This window comes from Capricornis sumatraensis, chromosome 6 (assembly GCF_032405125.1).
Source record: "Capricornis sumatraensis isolate serow.1 chromosome 6, serow.2, whole genome shotgun sequence".
Lineage (NCBI taxonomy): Eukaryota > Metazoa > Chordata > Mammalia > Artiodactyla > Bovidae > Capricornis > Capricornis sumatraensis.
The window spans coordinates 50,543,029-50,568,379 of NC_091074.1; the positions used below are offsets into that span (position 1 = coordinate 50,543,029).

General features: G+C 43.2%; 1 protein-coding gene across 1 annotated transcript in view; it reads right to left on the minus strand.

The window, feature by feature from the left end:
• The window catches only part of SMARCA2 (SWI/SNF related BAF chromatin remodeling complex subunit ATPase 2), a 163,458-nt gene that overhangs the window by 2,042 nt on the left and 136,065 nt on the right, over positions 1–25,351 (minus strand). Inside the window, exons 28-32 of the mRNA XM_068973585.1 lie at positions 15,712–15,714; positions 9,167–9,272; positions 8,558–8,659; positions 5,149–5,281; positions 436–578 (exon numbers count right to left, since the gene is read on the minus strand). Of these exons, the coding sequence (XP_068829686.1) occupies positions 436–578; positions 5,149–5,281; positions 8,558–8,659; positions 9,167–9,272; positions 15,712–15,714 (487 nt within the window). The remainder of the gene's footprint in view (positions 1–435; positions 579–5,148; positions 5,282–8,557; positions 8,660–9,166; positions 9,273–15,711; positions 15,715–25,351) is intronic.

Consider the following 25,351-nt stretch of genomic DNA (forward strand, 5'->3'; position numbering starts at 1 on the left):
ACGGCACCTGAAGTAGCAACTCAGATCCAAAACTCTGACATCCTATCACTTTTTCTCAGCCTCTCATGTAATGGTTATTTCCTCTGTATACCACTATACACTAGGTATGCTGGGTGGTATGGCTATAAAATATTAACCGGCCATGCAGAAAACTCTATTTGTAAGTGGGCACTGGGAAGATAAAGGGAAAGAGGGAACTTGATTTAGCAGTTATTTCATTTTTGAAGGCTATTAAAAAGACAATAAACAAAGCCCCAAATTCTTTGTTATAAATCATGTGGCTCAGTTCACACCCCTCAATAATGAAATCTCACCAAATCTTTACATTTTCATTTCTGAGTAATAAAGCATTGAGGGTGGAAGGGGCATGGGCGTACGAGAGGGAAACAGAAGTGGGGAGGGCTTCCCAACTTCAGCGAAGACAGCCATACTTACATTTTCATCCTGCTCTTCATCGCTGTCAAAATCGCTCACCACAGGCTTGGCTTTTCCTCGGTTTGGCCTTTTCTTGCCTTTTCCTTTGTCCCGGCCTTTCTCATCCTTTTTATTGAGCTTGATTTTCACCTTAACAGATTTCGCTACAATAAAACCAAACAGGCAGCAATGAGGAATCACAGGGGAATCTTTTTACAAGTAGTAAAATGATCCCAGCCTACAGATGACAAAGCCAACATCTCAGAGTGCCCAGAGTGTCCTTGATTCATGCCTGTTCTCCAGTGGCTGATCCAGTTTTAGTTAGCACCCTTTCACTTGCAAATGTGTCTTGGTTTTGCATGATAAGTTACACAGTCACCCTAAACAAGCAACTAGCCGGAATGGGGTCCCGGAGGGAAGCTGGGCTGGGTCATTTTCCAGGTTTCTTGATGGCTGAACAGGGATCTTCCTAATAACCAGGATGGTGAAAGCTGCCTTACTGACCGCATGGAGGGGTATGGGCATTTTTTAAAAGAGAACTTTGACATTAAAAAGTGTACGTGTAAAAGGGTTTAAAAAAAAAACAAAAACAGTGATTTTACTGTTTAAATAACTCCAATTGACTTAAAAAGTTAACAGTACAGCAAGGTACAAAATGGAAAGTAAAAACAAATGAATTTGAAAGCTTTTTTCCCTCTTCTCTAGTCTCTCTTCCTACTGTTTTCTTTCTGGTGATTATTTTCAGAAAAAGTAGTATACATCCCTATTTGCACATATAGTCATCCCTGTGTGTGTGTATGAATCTCTATAGATAGATGACATAAAATTCCATATAATTCTGTATACAGAGAATATAAAGAATAGAAGTATAAACACATACAGAAAAATGGCACCCATTTCCACTTTCACAGGACTGTTCTGAGGATAGAAATAAAAACATTTGGAAGAAAGAGGTCAAGTGTTATACCACAATTACAGGCGTACATCCCAAGGTACATAGAAAATCTGTCCCCCGGCATTGTTCTGGGACAGGCGTCCCTAGAATAGCATTTTCAGGAATGGATGATGAGGTGACTGAGAATGAATGTCTCTCATTCAAACTCGTTTTGTTGGAATATCATGTCTGGTGGGTCTCAAGGCACCTAGAAATAGATAATTGTCATGGAGGCAATCAGCTCTGGAAGGAATCTCAGAGATGAGAACTTTTCAGACTTCTGTGAAGGGGGAGGGACCCACTGAACATTTCCAGACATTAAGTCTTCCATGGAAGTGTAGGCTGACAAAAAAGATGAGACAGAGCTGTTCTGAAGTGTAGGGACGACATCCGCCCTCCCCCCATCCCAAATATGGCAGAAGCTGGCAAATCCTAGTGCACAAAACAGTATTTCTAGTCCAGGCTTCTTCCATCTACCGTCCCCACATGTCTGCTGCTTAATGAGCTATAAGGCAGGGCCATGTTGCTTTGGGTAGAGTAATTTAGGACAAGAAGAGACTGGGGATGAGAAGGTCTACCTGGTAATGGAAATGTGTATAAGATGTGAAGCCCTGTAAATTCAAAAAATAGCAATTTGGAAAGAAAAAGTGTACTACCTTTACCTATACAGGTATAGTTCTTCCTGACGCAGGAGTACAGGAAATCCATAGAAGTCAGGAAAAGGCAGAAGACTGGCAGTCAAGGCGAGAAAGTGCATGCTCAAGAACACGATCTACATACTCACGGGACTGGTGGGCACTGGAAAGCCATCAGGCTCGTGAGTCAGCGGACTGTGTTCCTCCACAGAACCCCCTAAAAGGCTGCCATGGGCAACTAGGCTAATAAACTGGCCCTTTAAACAGCATTCTAAGGCTCTACATTACCACCACATAGACCTGTGACAAGTTCTAGCTAACCGTGGTGCTAGGCAGAATAATGATGCCTCCCAGAGATGTCCCTGTCCTAATCCTCAGACCTGTCTATACGTTTACTTTGCACCACAACAGGGAGCATACCATAATCCCCCGGGATGGGGAGATTATCCTGGTGAACCACGTAGGCTCAGGCTAATCACACGTCCTTCAGAGTGGAGGAAGAGGAGCTCCTGGTTCAAGATGATGACACGGGAAGAAGCTGAACTTGCCGCCTCCCAAAGACACCCTGAATGTAAGCTACAAGTGGGACAACTGCCTCTGAAAAAGATGATGCAAAAACTAGCTGAGTGACACTCCCACACCGGGCAAATGAGGAAAACCCACACTGAAGCAGGGAAGAGGAGCGAAGAGGAGGCTGAGACATAATCTCACAGCAAACTTAAACCCTATCCCATCACAGTGACCCTCAGCAGGGTCCACATCCAGGGATTCCTAAATAAGGGAAATCCCAAAGAGATGCACACTGAGACAGACTGTAATTAAAATGTCAAAACTTAAAAAGCCTTACCAGCAGCAAAAATAACTTAGGCACAAGGGAACCCCCGAGAAGACTAGCAGTAGATTAAGCAGAACTGAGTAATCATCTATGTGGGGAAAGAATCTGAAAAAGAATGGCTACATGTATGTGGATAACTGAATCGCTTTTCTGTGCCCCTGAACCTAGCAGAGCACTGCAAGTCAATTATACTGGAATATGAAATAACATGGTTTAAAAAAGGACGTTTGTGACAACATGGATGCACCACGAGGGCATTATGCTAAATGAAATAAATCAGAGAGCAAAAGATACTGTACAATTTCACTTATATGTGAGATTAAAAACTAAACAGATATGGTGGTCACAGAGGTGAGGTGGGCAACGGGTGAAGGGAATCAAAAGGTATACATCTCCAGTTATAACTAAGTCATGGGGTTTAAGGTAACCAGGGTGAGTATAGTGAATATTGTATTGCATATTTGAAATGTGCTAAGAGTAAATCTTCAAAGTTCCTGTCATGAAAAAAAAAATTTTTTTTTCTAACTATGTGGTGATGGATGTCACGGAGATTCACTGTGATCATTTCAAAATATACACAAATATGGCATCATTATGCTGTATATTTGAACCTAATATATCAGTTATACCTCAACAACAAAAAGAAGAACGTGGATGAAGAGGAGGCAGAAGACAGGGTCAAAGAGATGCAACATGAGAAGGAGACACAAGGAAATGGATTCTCCCCTGGAACTCCCAGAAAGGAACGCAGGCTGCTAACATCTTGATTTTGGCCCAGAGACCCACAGCAAACGTGTGACCTACAGAACTGTGAGACAGTAAATGTAAGTTGTACTGAGGCACTAAGTTTGCGGTCATTTGTTAGAATCGCCATAGAAAGTTAATGCACTAAGTCTCAGGAGAGGTTAGGGAAAAAGTCAACTGATAGCTGGGATACAAAGGGAGCTATGTGAAAACAGATTAGCAATCTGGCTCTAAAATACGGAAATGCTTAGCTAGAATAAATTATGTAGACTTAATCATCAAATACTAGGATATAAAAACTAGGGAGTAACCAGATGAAACTGAAAAAGGTTAAACTAATACTTAAAAGGCAGAATCACTAAAGAGAATAACCCTGAGAGCAGATGCGGGTATGGGGAAACAAACACTTAAGTACTCTGCTGACAAAGATGTCAGCTCCATTCTCTGTGGCAATACGTAGGCATCAGATGTGTTTTTAAAATGTGTGCAATGGTTTATGGGTAAGAATGTTCAGACAGCATTATCTAGAGTGAGATTACTCTCTCTCGGTACATTCATTAATGGATGTTCGTATGCATGGCTGGATAAAAACCTCTTTGCTTTGGGAAAATGTTTCTAATACAAAAATCATGCTACAAAACAGTGTGTGATACTTCTATAAATAAAATGTTTATGTGTAGAAAAAAAACTGGAAGGCAGCTGGAATTAAATGTATATTGGGTGATGGAATTTTGCAAATTTTCTTTTCTTAATATTTTCCAAGTTGTCTGTACTAAGCATGTATCTAATAAAAAAATTTTTAAAGCATACCTATACTGTTTTATCTAGAAGACTATAATTACTTTGAGAGGAAGTAGGGGGTGAAAACATAATTAGGTAAGAAGAAATTTTAGATGTTTTCAAGGCAGCCTTAACCTTTGAAATAATATAGTTACTCATCAAGGCTGGGACTAGATTAAGACTAAGGACATTCGTGCCTTGGGTGAAAAACTTGACTCCAAAATTGTAACCAAGATAAGTACCAGTCGATGCAATGTTTTAAAAGCTCAAAATTCATGGCAAAAAACCCCCCATGATGAATAAAATATCAAAACTTAAAAGACAGGGTCAGTATCTGATCCACGAAGGACAAAATGCACCACAGTCTGAGAGTCAAGGCGGTGATCCTCAAAGTGCGGTGCTGGATGCATCCCTGACTCAGATCCCACCGCAGGCCACTGAATCAGAAACTCCGGGGTGGAGCCCAGCGGTCACCAAGTTTAGAGAACCACCATGCTGGGTAACAGCAAGCTGGTATGAACAGCCACGCTGGTAGACAACGTCTATTACACTGATTTCCAAAGGCAACATTCAGTGTGTGCTGTGAGCCTGGCCATGTGCTACGCTCCTGCGTGGTTGGAGGCGTATCTAGAACCTCAGCTTTACATAGGAGGAAACGGAGCTCCAGCAAGGGTAAGTCCACTGCCAGGGTTGCCCAGAGAGGCCACAGAAGACCAAGGCCTCAATCCAGATCTGCCCTGTGAGCAGCTGGAGAAACGACGCAGGTGGCCAGAGCCTGAAGAAGTGGAGCGGCCACGTGGACTCACCCTCTGACTCTGACTCTTCTTCATCTTCCTCCTCCTCCTCTTCATTGCTTTCGTCCTCACTCTCTTCCTCTTTGGCAATTTTCTGCCGAGCGCTCTTAAACACTGACTGTAAGACGATGGAGTCTTCATAGATCTAAAGGGTCAAAATGGCAACTGTTAAAAACCCCAATCTGAGGGCCTGAGATTCACAAATGCAGCGTGCTCTTTTCTTCCCGTGCCCACACCTCTGACACCCAACAGGAAAACACCAAACTCAGATCTACAGAGATAGTCTTATTGGAAAAGTCCACATACAGCTGAGTTAATTTCAGCGTCTGTGTGTGCGCGCACATGCTTGAGAGGGAAGGGTGGGCTTCAATAAGATGTCCTCTCATTTTTGACAGCAAGACTAGTGTTTAAAAATGTTATTTCTTAAGAGATCAAATTTGTGGTTACCAAAGGCGGGGGTAGGGGAAGATAGAATTGGATGAAGGTAGTCAAAAGATTGGAGAAGGCAATGGCACCCCACTCCAGTAGTCTTGCCTGGAGAATCCCATGGACGGAGGAGCCTGGTAGGCTGCAGTCCATGGGGTCACCAAGAGTCGGACACGACTGAGCGACTTCACTTTCCCTTTTCCCTCTCATGCATTGGAGAAGGAAATGGCAACCCACTCCAGTGTTCTTGCCTGGAGAATCCCAGGGACGGGGGAGCCTAGTGGGCTGCCATCTATGGGGTCGCACAGAGTCGGACACGACTGAAGCGACTTAGCAGCAGCAGTCAAAAGATACAAACATCCAGTTATAAGACAAATAGTTACAGGGATGTAAGGTACAATATGGTAAATATCATCAATACTGCTGTACGTTTAATATGAATGTTGTTAAGACAGTAAATCTAAGTTCTCATTACAAGGAAAAATATTTTTTTTCTATTTCTTTGATTTTATATGAGATGATGGATATTCACTAAACTTACTGTGGCAATCATTTCATGATTTATGTAAGTAAAATTATACTGTACATGGTAAACTTAGGTAAAACAGTGCCTTAGGTCACTAAAATCTCAATAAATCTAGAAAGAAAAAATAAATCAAACTATATTTCTTAAATTGTTCCATCAAGTACTGTGGTATAGTAACATGTTTTTAAAGGTGCAATTCTCCTAACAAAAATGGAAAGCCATTACTTATTACTGACTTTATCTGTGCCAGCCAACAGTATTGCAATAAATGCGTTATTTCTAGTGTATGCACATATGTGAGTATAGCCCTGTGTGGTTGCTGAGAGAACTCTAAAGTTCAAAAATGGCCCTTTTCCTCAAAAAACTGAAAACAGAAGTACCATATGATCCAGCAAGCCCATTCCAGATATATACCCAAAGGAATTGAAAGCAGGGTCCCGAAGAGATGCGCGTACACACCCATGTTTACAATAGCACTATTCACAGTAGCCGAGAGGTAGAAGCAGACCAAATTTTCATCACAGAGGTATGGATAAACAAAATGAGGTCTATCCATATGGTGGAATATTATCCAGCCTTAAAAAGCAAAGAAATCCTGTTACATGCTATACCACATGGATGAACTTTGAGGACACGATGCTAGGTGAAATAACAAGCCACTCCCAGACAGACCAATACTGTGTGATTCCCTTATGAGCTGTCCAGAATAGTCTAATTCATAGAAAGAGAAGGTAGAACAGTGTTTGGTGGAAAGATTAGAGAGTTTCACTTTTACAAGGTGAAAAAGTTCTGGAGGTCTATGGCACAACAATGAAAATACCCTTCATGCTGCTGAGCTGTGCACTTAAAAATGGTAAAGGAGACACACTGGGATGGGGCCACTGGGGCAGAATTTCGGCAGAGACACTACAGTTTAGCTGTAGTGTTTTAGTTTTGGATCTTAAAGGTGAGGATGGTCCTATCAGGGGTCAGAAAGAGGGGTTTTTAGGAAAGGGGAGCAAAGGAAAAGGTGGGGAGGCAAGAATCGCAAAGATGTGTCTGGGATGGAGCCATCATCAATTTCCTGGTTATGACATGGAATGACTATTATGCAAGCTGTTACTATCAAGGCACTCTATTTATATTCTTTCCTACAACTGCATGCGTATCTGGGGAAGTGGGTGATTACGGGACCTGTCTTATTGGACTATGAACTGTTTAGGTTGAGGAACAGCAGGAGATAAGGCCAAAGAGTGAGGATATAACCTCAGAAAGCAAACTACGGCGATTAAATTCATTCTCTATTTTAATAGTATGTGGGGAAAGCTCAAAGCTTGGTGGGAAGTAGATGGACAGAATAAGAAGGTGCTTAGAAAAAGATAAACCAACATCCAGGTGGGCCTGGGAAGGAAGCCAATCGAGAGGCCATTTATCACCCCAGGTCAGGGGTGAGGCAGTGTGGCAAACTGCGGGTGGTGGGTCAGGGTGAATACCACAATGTAGCCACAGTTCTGTAAAGAACCTCCAGTCTACCCACAAACCTTAAGTGGTCATTCACAAAACGCTTCTGTATCGACTCTTGGACTTAACTGTGTCCTAGTTTTCACCTTAAATTTCTTTGAAGAAGGCTTGCTTTCAAGACCTATTGTTTTGGTCAAAATAACACTAATATTAAGTCCCATTAACTGGAAAGGTGTATAGTCTGTTCAAGGCACATTCTGCGGAGGCCCACATTCTCCAATTTAGTGACTGGAACTGACATGAAGATTAAAAAGCCCAATCAGGAAAGAGGCCTAAGGACTTTGATGGTGGTTTAACACTGCCTTGGTTGGCAGACACACTGGCCTGCCTTCATGTTCTTTCTGCTTCATAAGTATGAGAGCATAGATGGGGAAAGGAGAGTTCCTACAAAAGGTGAGTGAAATTGAGGTGTAATTAAAGCGAGAGTGTCCTCTACCTACTTAGTTATTTTAATAAACACTTACAGACTCTTATACCCACTAACTGCAGAGAAAGAAAGTAAAGAGAACTGCAGCTGACCTGATAAAAAGCATTTTTGTAACAATTAGGGGTGATGGTTGTTTTTGCTATATAATTTTTGTTCTAAAACAAAACAGCAGTTTCAGCTCCTGAGGCAAAGTTACAATCAGAAAACCCAAGGTAAATATAACCAAATATACCATTTCTATAAAAGCAAAGATTGTACCTCTAGCTTTTAGGCGTTATATTAAGTTATTAACTTAAATTCCTCCTCTGGTTAAAAGCCAGGCCTTAAAAGGGAAGCACAAGTAGAAACTAGTATGGATATGGTACAAAGGAGCTGGCATTAATTTAAAAATGCCAAGGCCTCAATTGACTTACGTAGGTAAGTAGCATGGAAAGATAGGCTTTTATTTTTCCTTTTCTTCTGCCAGGATAGGAGCGGTGGTAGCAAATGAAAATATTTTACTGACAACAACACAGGCATGTTTAAGGTTAAACATGTCTCACCTGGGATCCCTCCAAGTTGAATGTCTGAGCATTGTGACAGAGGAGCATGACGTCTTTCTCCAGGTCACCCAGGCTCCGGTACTTATGATTACGAATTCTTTCCTGATGGAAATTGTGGATAAAACAGAGTCAGGGGGTGGGGGGGTGGGGGGTGGCGGCGCAGGGGTGGGGGAGGGTGGAGGTAGAAATACAACAATCAGTACTTGGTTAACAAAGCCCGATCTACCCTTTGTCTTCCCAGTAGACAGTCCTGCCAGAAAGGTGGGGCTACACAACTCCAGGGGGCGCCATCCACAGAGACCACCCTTCTTACAAGGGGCAGTGAGGAGCATATGACGGCAACCTGTAAGGGCACTGGGATCATGGAAGCAATCTGAGACTTCTTAAATAAAATGCCGTATAATCAATATGAGCTCTCAATATGATGATTAAATAACGTACACCTAAAGGCACAGGAACATGCTGACCTTTTTAGTGCCAGGCCCCGGTGTGGGGCAGTGGCAGTAAGATGGGTCACCACTGTTGAGTCCTAATAATTATGATTTTTTCCAACCTATTTACATTTCTATTTTATTTACTTAAAGAAAAGTTTGTAAACAAAAGATGTACCTTTATTTTTTTGAAATCCACCGGTTTCCTAATTAATTCATAATATTCTGGTAATTCTTTTCTTGAAGGTAACTGAATGAAGACTTCGCTGAGCTGTCGCCCTGAACTGTAGGGTGGGGGAGACACACAGAACCATAACAGGTCACACACTACTGAGACAAACCTGTATTCTTTTCAGAAAATGTCAAAAAAGCAAATGGCAGCCCATGCATAGAAACATGGGGCTCTTCAGACCAAAGGAAATCCTACCGCTAACGCTATGAGAGATTCATGTCCCTGGTGCTAACTTCAAAATCACACGGAAACACCAGCAGGTCTCCACTTCTGCCATGTATGTGTGGGAAATCCACAGAGTGAACCTCTTCAGTTTGATACAAATATTTAAAATATCCCATTCAACCAAAAATCCCATTTCTAAATGAGTAATAATTGAATTGGTTATAAAAAAATAAATAACACTGGCTTTCTTTCCATACCCCTTTGTTTTCATAGTCACTGTATATTCAGAAAATAGTGTGTTAGAACATCCTCTGGAAATTCAAGTGAAAAGCTTCTGTATGTACTAGGGCTGCCTTATCTTTGCAGTCTTATTCCTTTGAGAGCATTTTTACACACTGTGAACCACACGTACCTTTATTATTATTTGCCGGAGGAACCCCTTCATCTTGCCTAACTCCATTTTGTGTGTATGAAGTAATTTGCGCAGAAAAGAACAAACATATTTAGCAAGTGTGGCTGCTTCATGCGCCTGGGATCAGTGCTGTACCCTCCCCCCGACCCCCCCAATTCATGGTAGCTTTATTTGAAAGCACATTTAATAGCAACAAGTCTTCACATTTTGTAATTTTGAGAAACAGACTATAATACAATATAAGCATTTAACATTACTTAATGTTAGAAGCAGACACAATCAAAGGAACGAGATATAATTTAGGCTCAGGATCCTATTTTCTGACCGAGCGTATCTAGATCAATAACAGCTTGGGAGATATGGTATAGCCATTTTTCACAAAAATCTCACTCTCCTTACAATGCCATCTCCACTTCTTTTGTGAAGCCAGAAATACATGAAAAAAATATAAATCACTGCCATGTAAATTTTGGAAGGTAATCCTAGGAGTGTGTGAGAATGCTAGAAGCAGCAGCAGAGAATGAGTGACAATATGCTGTTTTAATCTATAGTCCCAGTCGTATAATTAAAAAATAATCATAATGACAGTTATCATAAAAAAGGCATGCGCAGTAACTCAAATGGTTGCCTAGCAACCAGTGGGGAAAATGCTGAAGTGCAAAGGGGCCTGCATAAATTAACCGAAAATCCTGTCAAAGGGATGGGTGAGTTTTTCTGTGATACTGGGTCAGTATTTAGTTTTATTTTTTAATGCATATACAAGCCTCATGAATACTGAAGCCAGGGGCCAACCCACGAGGTATAAGGAACACCGCACTTTGATAGGAAGCTGGATTTTAAAGATTACTGTGGCAAGAACCAAGGTGTTTGCTTACCCTCAGCCACCCCTTCCTCCCATTTGAGGTTGAGAAATGTGATGGTACCACCATAAATTACCCCATATAGAATGTGAAAAAAACCATTTCATTTGCTGTCACCTTTGACACAGGGCCCCAATCTCTGTTCTGTTTTTCTTTCTCCCATTCTGAGACTTAAATACACAAACATTTCACCAGTCTGTAAATGAATATCTGAAAGGCAATAGAGGAATTTATAGATATTCATTTTTCTGTTTATAATTGGCATTCTTTATACCCTAGCAACAGTCAGACCTCTTTGTAATTTTGGATTTAACACCTGACCCTCAGTGACATCTTCAGTGTCATTTTCTACATTGCCAACAGATGGTGTCATTTTTCTATTGACGGATTACAAGTATATCTTTGCTGTGTACACCTGTGATGGACGTACTCTCAATTTCATCTGCGCTACTAGAGAAGTAGGAAAGAAGCAGTTTGCACTGAGGCTGTGGTAAAGCTCTTTTCATCAGGGACAGAATGGCTCAAACAATCTTGGTCTGATGTCCTGTTCCCACAACATATTCTAGAACCTACGAAGGAGACAAGTCCAGAGTTATCTATGCTCAATAAAAGAGACAGCTGAATGTTCTGAAACTCAGGACCAATACCTGTAAAATGACATAAATTTACTTGGTTTCAAAAACAAAGGCTCACGTGGCTTAATATTCCTATCTCACTTTCTTTATGCTCCCCCACCCCCAACACCTCCAAAGAACCAAGGACCAGAGCTGAAGGAAGACCTGGATGCCATCTAAGAAAACCTTCTTGTGGTTTCACTAGAACCATCTCCATTCAAACCCCTCAGTTTAGCTTTCAGAGCCCTCCTCAGCTCCTTCTCTGCAAACCCCATCTGTCCTGCTAATGTGACTCTTCCGGTCAGAACAGCCTCTCTATACGTACTCCCAAGTACGTCAGCTGATCCCCTCTTTATCACAAATTCCAAGTCTCCCACCTCTTACTCCATGGCTAGAACGTTCTCTATCCTTTACTCCCTTCAAATATTCCATGATCCATCCAGGATCAAGAAACTGTTCTCCTCAATATTAAACAACTCTTGGTACCTTGCTGCTCAGAACTTAATTCTATGTATGCTGGGTTTTCTCTCTCCTCCACAGAGCATGGGAACACTTTACGTGCAGTCAGAACCCTTCCCCCATCATCTTATCAGAGGGGACACTTCTCATCTCAGCCCCAGGCAGGAAATGTCAGGTGGTCCTGAAGGACATTCAGCTTTTATATAACCTATAGAATGCACGAGGTAGCCGGACCACTTGCTAATGTTACGGTAACTTATTTTTCCCTAAATTAAAGGTTTTTTAAAAAGGTTTAAAAAAAAAGAAGAAGAAGGCAGCCTGACAGAGTTTTGAATTCTTGGCATTTCTTTCTCAAACTTAAGCTGCACAAATGCTTTTTCAATATACCTTCTCAAATACTTTTTTTCTTCACTGCCAGGAAGTTTTTTTCCCCTAAAGTACATAACAATGGACTAATTGTACAATGATTTGCAGAAGGTGTTCCATTTCTTATCCTACCCCCAAGGCATTTTCCATTATGTCATTTTATACATTTAAGGCTTGAGCAGAAATTATTATTTCCAAATGTGCTGTTTGCCATGGCAAAAGTGATACCTGCCCCCCTCCTCCAAAATGGTCTGATTTCCCACCTATTTCATACAACAGTCTATCACAGAATAAGAAACGTGATCCTATAAGATGTAGGGGGTGGAGAAGGAGAATAACCTAAAATACAAAGATAAAGGAACCCACTGCATTTAACAGAGTTTGCAGGTGCTGGTAGGCACACACATTTCCTCTCGAGGTCAAAGAGACACCTGGCTTTGCTGTCATGGTACATGAGATGGAAAAGCCCTACATGCCACTATGCTAATGGTGGTTTGCAAGTCCTGCATGTAGAGTTTACATGCTTATACACACACACACGAGATTTGCTTTGCTGTGCTTCATCTGGGAGCCAGTTTTTCTCCCATTACCTCCATAAACAGAATGGCAAGAATTTCACATCTCTACTACTATGACTTAAAAATGATGACTACAGACATTATAAATGTCACATAAATATCAGGTCTACCTCTGATTACAGTTTAGGTAAAGCCGGAAGAGTGCATAAGACTGTAATACTAGCTTAGAAACCTACTCCTTTAAAATGCTGGCTGCCGCTGCTGCTCCTGCTAAGTCGCTTCAGTCATGTCCAACTCTGCAACCCCAGAGATGGCCACCCACCAGGCTCCCCCTTCTCTGGGATTCTCCAGGCAAGAACACTGGAGTGGGTTGCCATTTCCTTCTCCAATGCATGAAAGGGAAAAGTGAAAGTGAAGTCACTCAGTCATGTCCGACTCTTAGCAACCCCATGGACTGCAGCCTATCGGGCTCCTCCATCCATGGGATTTTCCAGGCAAGAGGACTGGAGTGGGGTGCCATCACCTTCTCCGAAAATGCTGGCTAGTATGTGTTTAATGCTAGTGGTTAAGGGTCCTTTAAATTTTTTTGGCTGCTTCATGATTTGTGTTTTTACCTGCCAAAGCTGATCTACCGACAAGAATTCCTAATGGATACTTCTGGAAAGTAATCTTAACTAAAGCCGAAATAGGTTTTGTTTATATTTTTTTATATTTAATGAATGAATATAAAAGTGTATGGTTTTCTTGCCTCCATAAGATTTCATCATGATTTAGAACACCCACTTGTAGTTGGAAAGGTTTCACAGAAAATTATTAGAGTCCTAAAGGGGTCAAACATGGGAAATCATTTCAGAAGAAAACCATAAAAACTGGGTCAGCATTGGAGGGCAGTAGGTGGAAGCCTGTTTCTTTTTGTAGGGTCAGATTCCTATAGGGTTTAGTAAATACCATTTAAAAATGCACTTAGATCTGAGTAGCACTCTGCTTATCCGGGAAGCCCCCAGAGACCTGAGCCAGTCATATAGTAGGGGTCAGAGCACCTGCACTCTGCACTCTACTGAGGCCTCTCATCCGAATCTTACTGAGTACTGATGGACAATACTGTAACTCCCAACAAGCTTGAGAATCCGACTTCCCGGCTTCTTGAGGCATATAGGAGGTAATACCAAAAGAGAATGGGATGTGGGCTGACTTGCTTCTGGTAGTGGAATGGATAGCTGTGAAAATTACCCCAAGGGTTGTTTAAGGATTAGATATATAATGTGCCTATCAACCAAAATGAGGTTACCCCAGGTTTATGCAAGGTAAATGCCCCAAAGTTAGGAGACTTAAAGGGCTCACTCAGTTCAATAAGAAAAGCACCAAGGCTTTAACAAGTCTTCAATGCAATCATACTCTGATGTATGGTTTTGTGATTGGTAATCTACTCTAGGCAGAAATATGGATAAAGATATATATATATATGTATATTATATGTACATGTAAAGATGTTCATCCCAGGATTATTTAAAATAAGGCAGTCAATATGCTAAACAATTAGGGGAAAAAACAAGTGAGGGAACGCTAGAATCTAAACTTATGTAGTTTTAAATTATGTGCCTTAAAAGACAGGAAAATGCTCAGTATGACATTCAATGGAAAAAAACCAACAGGATATCAAATTGTAAATGCAATGCACATTCAACTAGGTTTTTTAAAAGGCATGAACTAAGGACCAGAAGGAGAAATGTCAGCGCATAAACATACATTAATAATAATGTGCTCTTGTTCAACAAAATGAAGATTTACAATCTAATATGATTTGGAACCATACTGTCATCCATAAATAAAGTAGACCTCAAACACTTTCCCGGGTTACCTTCTTTGAAAGCATGCTATAAGTAAAAAATCTAATTTGATTTTTCCCAGAGAAACGTCGTCTGAGGGGCATATGACCAGGTATTATTTATGTCACCGTAAACAGCACAGTTCGTCACCTGGCACCTTTTAACTCTTCCATATAAAGCCAAATAAATAGAATAATAGAACAATAATTCCATAAATTTTCTATCTTAAAAAAGTAGATTTTAACAGAATCTACTGTATAAAGTTCCTATCTATTCCTTCAGAATTTTCTCATTGAACTTACAACGAAGTAAGTTCTCACTGAACTTACAGCAAACCAGAGGCGATGGCCAGGACATGAGGTTTGGAGTGTTATTTATTTATTGTGTATTTGGACAAGCATTTTGAGGAGATGACTGAGAAGATTCATCATCTGCCACTTGGCTTTTTAGAAACATTGACTCGGGCCATCTAGTTTCCTCTTCTCTTTCTTTCCCATGACACTTCATCACAGCAGGTGGAGGCATGGGATTCTAACTGTCCACCTGTCTCAGTGAGACGTTGCTTCCTTGCTCAGCTTTTGTCACCTCATCTTGGAGACTCAGAAGTGACTCAAAGGAAGCATTCCTTTCCAAAGGTAAGAACCCACCTTCCCTTCCACTGAATATTCTGTCCTTCAATTTCTCCCCAGGTCTCTAACTTCGTAATGTAAAAAAAAAAAACAAAAAACAAAACAAACGCTTCAAAGCTTTTGGTTGAATTGTGATCAAGCTCAAAAAGCACAAAGCTTTTGCAGGCAAACAAAATCAAACCGCTCTCTACCTGAGCTGCAGATACCAAATGTCACTCTGTTAAAGGGATGTGCCTGTGTGTTGTAGCAAGCACCCCAAGAGTGCTTTTTCCTCTAATTTTAGGAAATTCTTAAGGAAGACATGTGAGGTGTGATTCTAAAGAAACGAGGCGGATATTTTTCCTATGGATGTACAAGAACATTTATGCCTAATAACTGTCCTCTTTCAGAACGATCCATTTTAAAATCAAAAGACAGAGAATGGTTTGAAGACAGCTTATCAGCCCTGTAAGAAAATCAGTTTCCTTGTTTCTAGCTGGGGCTTTTTCCCCTGCCTCAGAGAGAGGTCGCTTGTGCTGGTTGTCCTGAAGCTTTGAGAGGCAGAGACCCTGGGCTCCTGGGCTAGGCTGAAGCTCGGAGCCCTGGGGAGGCCTTCTGTGCCTCAGAAAGCGGATGGGCCAAGTTTATTTGTGGGCTGCCCACCTGCTGTACATGGTTAAAATTGGCTGAGCATCATTAATAAGTGTCAAGTCACCAGGAGGCAAGAGCGGCATATCCCAGTACACATCTGAGAGTATCAGTACTGTTTAAGGAGGACAAAATTAAGTCCTGGTATCCACATTTCCCTGAGCTGACTCTCAGGACTAAATGCAACTTCTGAGCCCTCATTTCCCGATACGTGTGCCCTATGGAAGGCGAGCTTAATGGATCATTAACAGTGTTCCTTGGACAGGGTCTTCGCTGGTTAAATGAGTTCGGGGAATGCTGAGGTAAAGGAAGTTCAACTGGCTACTTTGTAGCAAAAACACCTCAGGGGCTTTAACCACACTGCCAATTGTCCAAGAAGCCCCAGGACTAATCTGAGGACTATACTCTTGAGAAAAAGCATTGCCAGGGACATCACCTGAGCCTCTGATTTCCTCACTCACACTGCTAGTACACTAGTCCTCAGTCGCTCAGTCGTGTCCAGTTCTTTGTGACCCCATGGACCCATGGACCGCGCAACCTGCCAGGCTCCTCTGTCTATGGGATTCTCCAGGCAAGGAGACTGGCGTGGGTTGCCATGCCCTCTTCCAGGGGAAAATGCAAGACAGACTGCCAGCCCTGTCTCTGAGCCCACAGTGCCCAAACTGAGTAAGTGAAGAAAGGTTCTTCACCTAGAACTAAAATTCTCTGTCTCCACTTGGTCATGCTTGTATTTCATGGCAATTTCTCTGTAATCTAATTAAATGAAAAGGGTCCGGCTTGAGCCTGATGTCTGGTCACAGCTTCCCTCCCCCATTTAAAGAAATACCAAATGTCTGGTGCCAATGTTGCTAAAAATAAATTTTGTCTAAAAGAGCTTCTTGGCTGGTCCTTAAGGGATAGTCAATACTAACAACATAATCACAACATTAAGGGCTGTTAATAGCCATGGAGAGAGTTTAGATTTCCTAGGATGGAGTATGTACCACAGGCCACCTTCTTTTTCAGCCCTATTTCTGTAAATGTAAATTTCACCGATCCATTTACCACTCAGGACAGAGAACCAGGAGTTTATCAAGTTCTCCTCCACCTCACCTCTGGGCTGCCCCAAAGTCCTGTGAATCACACCTCTGAGTACCTGTCCTCTTGCTTTCACACCTGCCACCTGTCCAGTGCTATGCCCCGCTTCCCTTGCACCTGATGACGCAGCCATACTGAGAGGTGTATGGTCTCTAGAGAGGGTCCCGCTTTTCTTTGCCTCCTCCCTGGCTGCCTAACATAGCTGGGCCTCCTCACCTCGCTACCCCCACCCTGCTTCCCCCACCCCACCCCTAGCTACTTTGGGGGGATTTATACTCCCCCCACAAGCCACCGACTGACTTGGCTTCTGCCGCGCCTACCCTCTCACCTGGCACATGCACTCGATTCAGATGACAGATCTGTGTTTTTCCTTTATATAACTCTTTCCAACTATGTTAAGGCATTTCATTTTACTCATCCCTCCCCCGCCTCATTCTCAATACTTACACAGAGACTGACATGTAGAAAAAGCTCAGTGCTTTTGAACACATGGAGGGATTTTAAAGAATTTTTAAAAATTAATCATGACGCAAGCTCTGAACAACATGTCTTAAACTCGGGCTTCTGGGGAGAAGCAGCATACGTGACAGTAAGGGGCCAGACAGACTCGGAAGAGTCCCGAGGAAGCAAACGTCACCCCCTTCTATGCCTCTGGAAGCTGCAGTTTAAATGTATCTGCAGTCAAAAGATTTATCTGGGTCCTAACTATATACGGTCATGTCGTCTCCTCAGAAAGCCTAGGCATGACCCTGGGGGCTCTTAATACCCTTTAAAGTTATTAATCCTCTTTTCATGGTCACATGACTATATTGATGGAACCCGGGCAGTGGGGTGAAGGAGCTTCTGCCTGTTCCTGTTCACCGCACCAGGCATTCAGCCTACATTATGCCTTTTAGACCATAAAGCTTCCTTTCTACATCCTGACGGTGGAAATATTTACCATGTTGGTTCATATCAAGACTCCAGAAGTCAAGTGTTTCTTGTTTCACTTCTGAAATTCGAACTCAGACTGAGTTCTTTCTCATAGTGGCAAAAACAGAACACCATTCTTGACACCTCTTAGTACCCAGTATGGTTTGTGTGTCTGGCTTCCAGGATTGATCACTGTTAACTAAGAAATACCAAAAAAAACCCGACAATCTTGTCCAACAGCTTCATCTCCATACAGATATAGGGGGTATGAATCACCCAATATTTAACCTCCCTATACGGAGGGAGTGCCACAGCCGGTGACGGTAATCTGTTCTGCAATGCCGCTTGGATTCTTTATCCTTCTGGCCCCAAACTGGGGGGGGAAAGCGCCAAAAGGGACATTATTGAGGCAACTGACAAAGTGGAACATGACGGCAATATACGGTATCGAAATTTTTTTTTTTAAGTACAGGCTGACCAAAAGGGGGAAGAAGTTATTTTCACTATACTAATAACAACTCTTCACCCTTTGTAATGGCTGCACGCCCCTCTCTCCCAACCGACATCCTCTCATTCTCACAAAGTCTCCAAGAGAAAAGCATTTCTGCTCTCCACTCGACAAAAGCAGAGTCACACGAAGGTTAAACAGGCTGCTTAGACCACAGGCGACGGGTAAGCCTGGAAGTCGTGCCCTGAACCCAAGCCGGTGACACTCTCCGCACAGGTGACCGCACAGGGTCGGCCAGCGGGGGGCGCGCGCGCGCACAGCACCCGGTGCTTTCCATTACGCTTCAAACCGAGACAGCGCAGAGCTAAGAGGCCCGTGGGATGGGAGGCAGAAGCCGCGCTCAGAGAGGAGGGCAAGCGACAGAAACCCATGTCTGGTGGGAGGGTCCCGCTGGTGGCGGCTCCTGATGCCTTTGTAAGAAGCGCATTGACAGGATGGACACGCCCAAATGGAAACACAGCACGAACAAAAGCCGCAACAGGTGCTCGAGAACATCTGTGCCTCCATCGCCCACTACAAGGAGGGACGATCAGGAGGCCGTCGGAGGGATCTGCTTCGAAGGCCGGGTGGTGGGCCAAGGGATACCTGTATTTAGAGACACAGGAATACAAGACAGATCCTGACCTGTTTCCTTCTATTTCCAACTGAGAATTACTGGGCACCTTCTCCACGTTACACCTGTGGTAGAGTAGAAAGAACACTCGAGTCAGAAGACCTGGGTCCTCATCCCAGCCCGGCTCCTTCCTCCTAGGCTGGCGACCTCTGGCGGTTCATGTCACACTTCACGCCTCAGTATAATCACCTACCTGCCTTGCCCACCTCAGGGGATTGCTGGCAAGATGACTGGGGACTTTTCCTGCCTCTTCCAAACAAGTCAATGCCTGCTACTCCAGCCCCATCTCCCTCTACGTATTTCCATCAGCTGTGCTAGAAGCAGTGGGAGACAGCAGCATTTGCTTGGTGGGTGTGGGGGTGACCTTAGGAAGGCAGCTTTAGCCTACCCAAGTCTAGCTCCTCATTTGTAAAATGGGGTGAGTACTTACCTCAGACAGTTGTTGTGCCCATCAGATAGGATGCTGTACTTTGCTACATCAGTCAGCACCCAGAGGGGGCCCTGAGCCCTAACTCGCTTTCTGAGCACCATCTTGGTAGTCGGATTACAGAGTTAATCTCTAGCTGATCTTCAACTGGAAATGCCAACCACCACACAAGAGAGGGCCCTGGCCTCTAGGGAAAGCCTCTTCAGTTGAGGATTTTGAAACTGCCCCTCTGGTGTCCCTTTGTGTGGTGGCAGACAAGTAGGCTTTCCTGGTGGCTCAGATGGTAGAGAATCTCCCTGCAATGCAGGAGACCCAGGTTCGATCCCTGGGTCAGGAAGATTCTCTGGAGAAGGGAATGGCTACCCACTCCAGTGTTCTTGCCTGGAGAATTCCCTGGACAGAGGAGCCTGGTGGGCTACAGTCCATGGGATTGCAAAAAGTCAGACATGACTGAGTGACTAACACTTTCACTTTTTTCAGAGAAGTAGCTGAGACGTGTGACACACCTGGGAAAACCCCACATCCCCTTTAGGTCTTACTCCAGGCATAGATGGTGCCTTTGGCATACAGAGCCCATGTATAGCCACGTACATGTCCGTCCTCAGGGACACTGCCCACTCTGCCCCAGGAGAGCGGGAAGCAAGGCAGAGAGGGCAAAGCATAAACCCAGGAGAGAGGAGCCAAAGTACAAGACTGTGCTGGAAGAGCAGAGTCAGCTGGAATGTGTGACACACAAGGGAAAGCTGCATGGTGGAAAATGAAGTCAAGAAGGTCCTAGGGCCAGATCATGGAAGACTGTCCTTCCCACGGTAGGAAGTTTGGTCACCATCGGTGAGGCGATGAGGAGCTACTGCGAGCTCTTAAGTAACCATCTGACAAGAGGGATTCCATGTCTCTGAGAGAAGGCAGGCCATCCCACACACAGCCAGTGATGAGGGTGAGGGCACAGAAGCAGTGAAGGGCCTGGGAGAAATGCTGAGGAAACTCTGTGTGTAAGGGGATGTTAGGAATAAGGCACAGAATTGGGACTGCTCTTTTCAAGACACATTTGGGATCTTGGGTTGGTGATGGTCTTAACCAAGGGGATACAGAAGCTGAAACAGACTATGTGGTGTCACAATATGTAAGAGTGACGAACATTCTGGGAATGACATATAGCAAGGCAGACACATCCCAGGACACGCTGCAGATACCCTGGAGAAGGGCGGGCGCATGGTTCCTGGACCTGAGACTGACTGAGATGACAGCTCATCGGGGAAGGGAGGCTCTGAACAGAGGAGATACCAACAGAATAATTTCAAATGATCCTGTTAAGGAATGTGGAAGGACAGACCTATGTGGGTCAGCAACCTGACTGGGAAAAAAGTTCAAACAAAACAAAAAAGCTTATTAAATAATGGTATGATTTGGCTTTAAAAATGTACACTGAGCTCAGTCTGTGTCCAACTCTTTGCAACCCCATGGACTGTGTTACAAGCCCACCAGGCTCCTTTGTCCATGGGATTTCCCAGGCAAGAACACTGGAATGGATTGCCATTTCCTTCTCCAGGGGAAAAACGTATGTTCCTATAAATGTATCTTAAAAGACAGTATGAACAATGGTGTGATTAGTCCATCTTGGATGGAAGCCTCAGGATGATGATAACTGAGGGAAAGCCTTTGATATTGTAAATACCTAAATGCACTCCAGGTAGAGCACTCTGGAAAGAAAACATTGAAAGAAGAAAAGGGAACTTTTTAAAGGAAGAGTCTATCCCTTCTGGAGTGTGGGTTGACTATATGTGGCCCTTTAAAACAGTAGCCCAGCCTCACTCATTAGGGAAATGCTACAAGAGACTCTCCATTTGCAAAAAGGAGTCTGTGTACAGGAATTAAACAAGTACTCTTGGTCCTTGGGTTTGCGGTTTCTCAAGTCCTTTAAAAGGTACTATAATGTACTAGGGTAAAAATGCTGGCTCTCTTGTCCCAAATAAATGTGATAATGATGTATACTTTTCCCCTAAAAGGAATCATATGTGTGCATGCTCAGTTATGTCCAACTCTTTGCTACCCCATGAACTGTAGCCCTCCAGACTCCTTTCTCCATGGAATTTTCCAGGCAAGGATATTGGAGTGAGTTGCCATTTCCTCCTCCAGGGGATCTTCCCGACCTAGCAAATGAACCCGTGTCTCCCACATTGCAGGCAGATTCTTTACCACTGAGCCACCTGGGACGCCCCCAAAGGGACCAAATACCAGATAATGTTATCACAGTCTTATATAAGGGGCTCACATGACCCCTACTTCCCAGAAATCCCCTGGCCGCTTGCCTGTTCAGAACCGTCTCCCCCACCGCAGGGCAAGCTAGTGGAAGCAAGTACCCTGAGTTTTTTAACCCTCTGGCACTCAAGGCTGGAAAGGAGGTGGGCGGGGGGCGGGAGTGCAATTAATATTTCCAGGATCAATAAATGATTTTCTACAATGTGGGGAGAGCTAAGATTCAGAACATGCTGAAGCTTTCCACCAATCCTAAAGATATCATCAGGGTTTATTAAAATGAGGGTCAAGAAGAAGACAGACTAGCCTGGGGGAAGAGAGCAGAGCCTGAAGGGCATCAGGGAGAAAAGCGCCCTTCGGCCACCGCCCGGATGCCCCACTGGGTACCAGGGTTAGGCAGGTGTCTCCCACCTCCCCGCTGCTTCCCAAGTCCCTCTGCAGGGCTGCACCTGAAGTCCAGACCCTCTGGAGACAGCAGGGCCCCTCCTCAAGGAATGCTCCTGCCAGTCTTCAAACAGCTGCTAGAGGGGGAGGAGGTGCCAATAACCTCCTCATACCCTGTTTCCAGATTCTTCAGGAATGTGAACAATGCTCAGATTTGAAAAGCAAGGCATATGAAATGTCGGACAAAAGCTACTGATAGGAGAGTAGATAGAGCCTATCAAGCCACTTCAAATGAGTTCAAGTGTCCAGTTGCAAAGTAATTACATGCTGAAAGAGTAAGTAGATTGCTTCTGCTAATGATGTTTAAGAAATCACAGAGAATAGAAACAGAATCAGGAGACTAGAGATAAGCAAATGTCCTGCTTTCAAAAGGAGAAGGGAAACTCAAGAGGGCTATGCTTGATGTGGACCTCAGGTCAAAATTTCGGAGAAATTATTCAGATGCCACAGGGCTATTTAGAGAAGATAAATAACATCATTAAGTACTGGTAGGGGGTCTCTGAGAGAAAGCCATGGCAAGCTAACCTCATTTCATTCTTTCAGCAGGGTTTCTAGGTTGATGGATTGGGGAGGCCAGAAACACAGTATATCTTGGGTTTAACTTTTTTTGATAACCTTGAGAAAGGAGAGATGAGAGTAGGTGACATGATAGCATGGCCATGTAAAGTTCACAGATGGTCTATCAACTTTAAAGATTACTGATTAATAAATGCACATCAACCTTAAGTGATTTTCAGGGGCATGTTTTAGAGGACGTGTCCTTTGCCCTCTAGAAGTTTCTCGGCAATAGCTTATAGCAAACCTCTGGATGACAGCAACAACTTGGGAAAACAAGTCAATGTGTCTTTTTTTTTTTAAGGCATAAAACTCAGTGTTACAACAATGGACTAGAATGATGGGACAAAAATCAGTAAGATGGAACTAGATAGGAATAAGAATAAGTAGATATAGGATAAAAACAAAAGTCAAAGGGTTAGCTGAAGGCTAGCTAACCTTGGCAGCATTCACGTGAGAAAAGAAACGTGTGTATATGCTGCAGGGGAGTAAGTTTTTCAGCAAGCCAGGTTTTCAATGGGAGTTAACTCTGAGTCAAGGTTGGTGGAGAAAGGTAACACGTTCCTGAGTGACGGTAACAGAATTTTGGTGTCCAGAGAAAGAAGGCTACCGAGCATCCTGCAACTAGCCGCCATGGGAATCCTTCTGGAGTTCTGGGTGCCATGTTCTTAATGGGACACTAAGGAAGCAAACCGTGTCTAAGGAGGGGGACGAGGGTGGCCCAAGTCCAGGCTTCACTCAGACTGCAAAGTGAGGCGTTTCAACTTGAAGGAGAATGGCCTGAGGCTGATATGTTTATGCATATTTTAAAGGCTATTTCTCAGAATGAGAAGACGGACTCTCTGAAGTTCCAAGCAGAACAAATAGCTAGAAGTCAGAGGGCTGAGTCTGTCTTAATATAGGAAATGCCTGTCGTGTTTAGGGCTGTCCTTTGGTGTCGTGAATGGCTTCCTGACACAGTGAGCTGAGGCTGGGCATGTCCACACGAGGTTAGGTGATAGTCTGCTGGGGGTCACACAGGGAGACACAGCCGGGAAACTGGAGCAGACAGAGCTGAAACCCCTTCAATACTAAGAATCCCCTCTAGGAAACTCCCTCCTTATCTAAGTAACTATAAGCCATGCCTCTAGACTTGGAATAGCTCCAGCAGACCCCATTCTTCACCATCTTATTCTCCATCTCTTCACAGGGGCGATTTTAGAGGGTACAAGATGTAGACTGGGATAAGTCCCATTTCCAAGAAGTAAAGACCCTTAGGTTAAATATCATATTAACTGAGAGTACAATTTTAAAAGCTTTCTATGCAAGCATGCTTAATAAATCAAACCAAAGCCTTCCAACACTACTTCGTATCAAGTTTTCTACTGGAGATATAAAATGTGAGAATGGTAATAATAGACCAGTGCTACCTCTAGTAGAGACTACTGCAGAAAGATTTCATATTTGTGTCACATAGAATTATTGGCTTTTTTCTGGGTGGGGGGGGTGTCACATTTTTGAAAAGTACCTCCCTAAAAAAATTAGGTCTGGCACTGAAAACAAAAGCAATAAGTAGATACTTAAATTACCCTTGTTCTTTTTAAAAATATAAAGCTACATCTGTCCCGAAATCATGCAAGAACTTTGGGGGAAAAAAAGAAGATTGTCTCCTAAGAGCTAATTAATTCTTATGTATTAGTTAAATATAGATGCCAGTTCTTATTTAATATTCTATTAATCTTCAGGACTGTCAGAGCCCTAACATTTGACTGAGGTGATGGGAAGGAGGTTAGTCCAGGTGGTATTTCTTTCACAGGTAGGTTGAATTACTATATTAGTCACTGACTTTACTGGGGCAAAAATCTCAACACATGGAGAAGTACATTTCTCTGCAGCATTTTCTAAAACCAAAAATATGATGTATCTAATTAAAGGCGCTCCTAATTTGAGTGACTCCTACTTGAGCGCCAAATTTGGTAAGAGACATAAAAAACATAGAGTAAGCCTTTTTTCTAGAGGATGACTAACACGAAATGCATATGAAACATGTAGAATGTACTTCCCAGAACATACCTAAATGTGCGTGCTAATAGAACAGGTACTTTAAGGAAAAGTAAAATAAATAAAACCAATGAAAGAGGAAAAAAACAAATGATTCAATGCCTGCATGCTGAAATATTTAAATATCTTCTCTCTGTAGTACAACCAAAGGCATGCTCCATCATCAGTCCCAGTGAAACTGCATGTTCCTGGTTTTGGAAATAACAGTATGAAAATTGTATGAGCAAGGACATTTTCTTTATGGTGCTCAGAGCTCCGCTCACCCACCTGATTTGCTATAAATAGTCTGAAAGGCTGATTATTAATAATTAAACTGTTCAAAGAGCTATATTAACTCATCAAATCCTCCTAACACCTCTAGAAGGAGGTACAGTAATCATTCCATTCTGTGGATGAAGAAACTGAGGGTCAGGGAGGTTAAGTCAGTTGCCCAGCTGCCCCACAGGCAGTAAATGGTGGAGTTCGGATTGGAATGCAGGTAGTTAAGCCAAGACCAGAGCTTAAACTACTGTGCTATGCTTAGCTGAGGTTTAAGGGACAGAATTTCATATGACTCTGTATTTGGGGATGGTTTTTGGAAAAGTTGTCAGCCTATGGCCCTGTGCATCAGCAAATCACAAACCCAAAAGGTTACGGAGCTGGCAGGTGATCTAAGCGAGTGAGATGAGCCAGGAACGAAAAATACAATGATCAATGACAACCGACACTCCACACTGGAGGGATGACAGCGGCCGGTGGGGATGGTGGCCATCCAGAGAGGGACAGCCCACGGGGGAGTGGGGGCAATGGCCACTTCTCTGCTCCGACAGGTACCTTAGAGGAG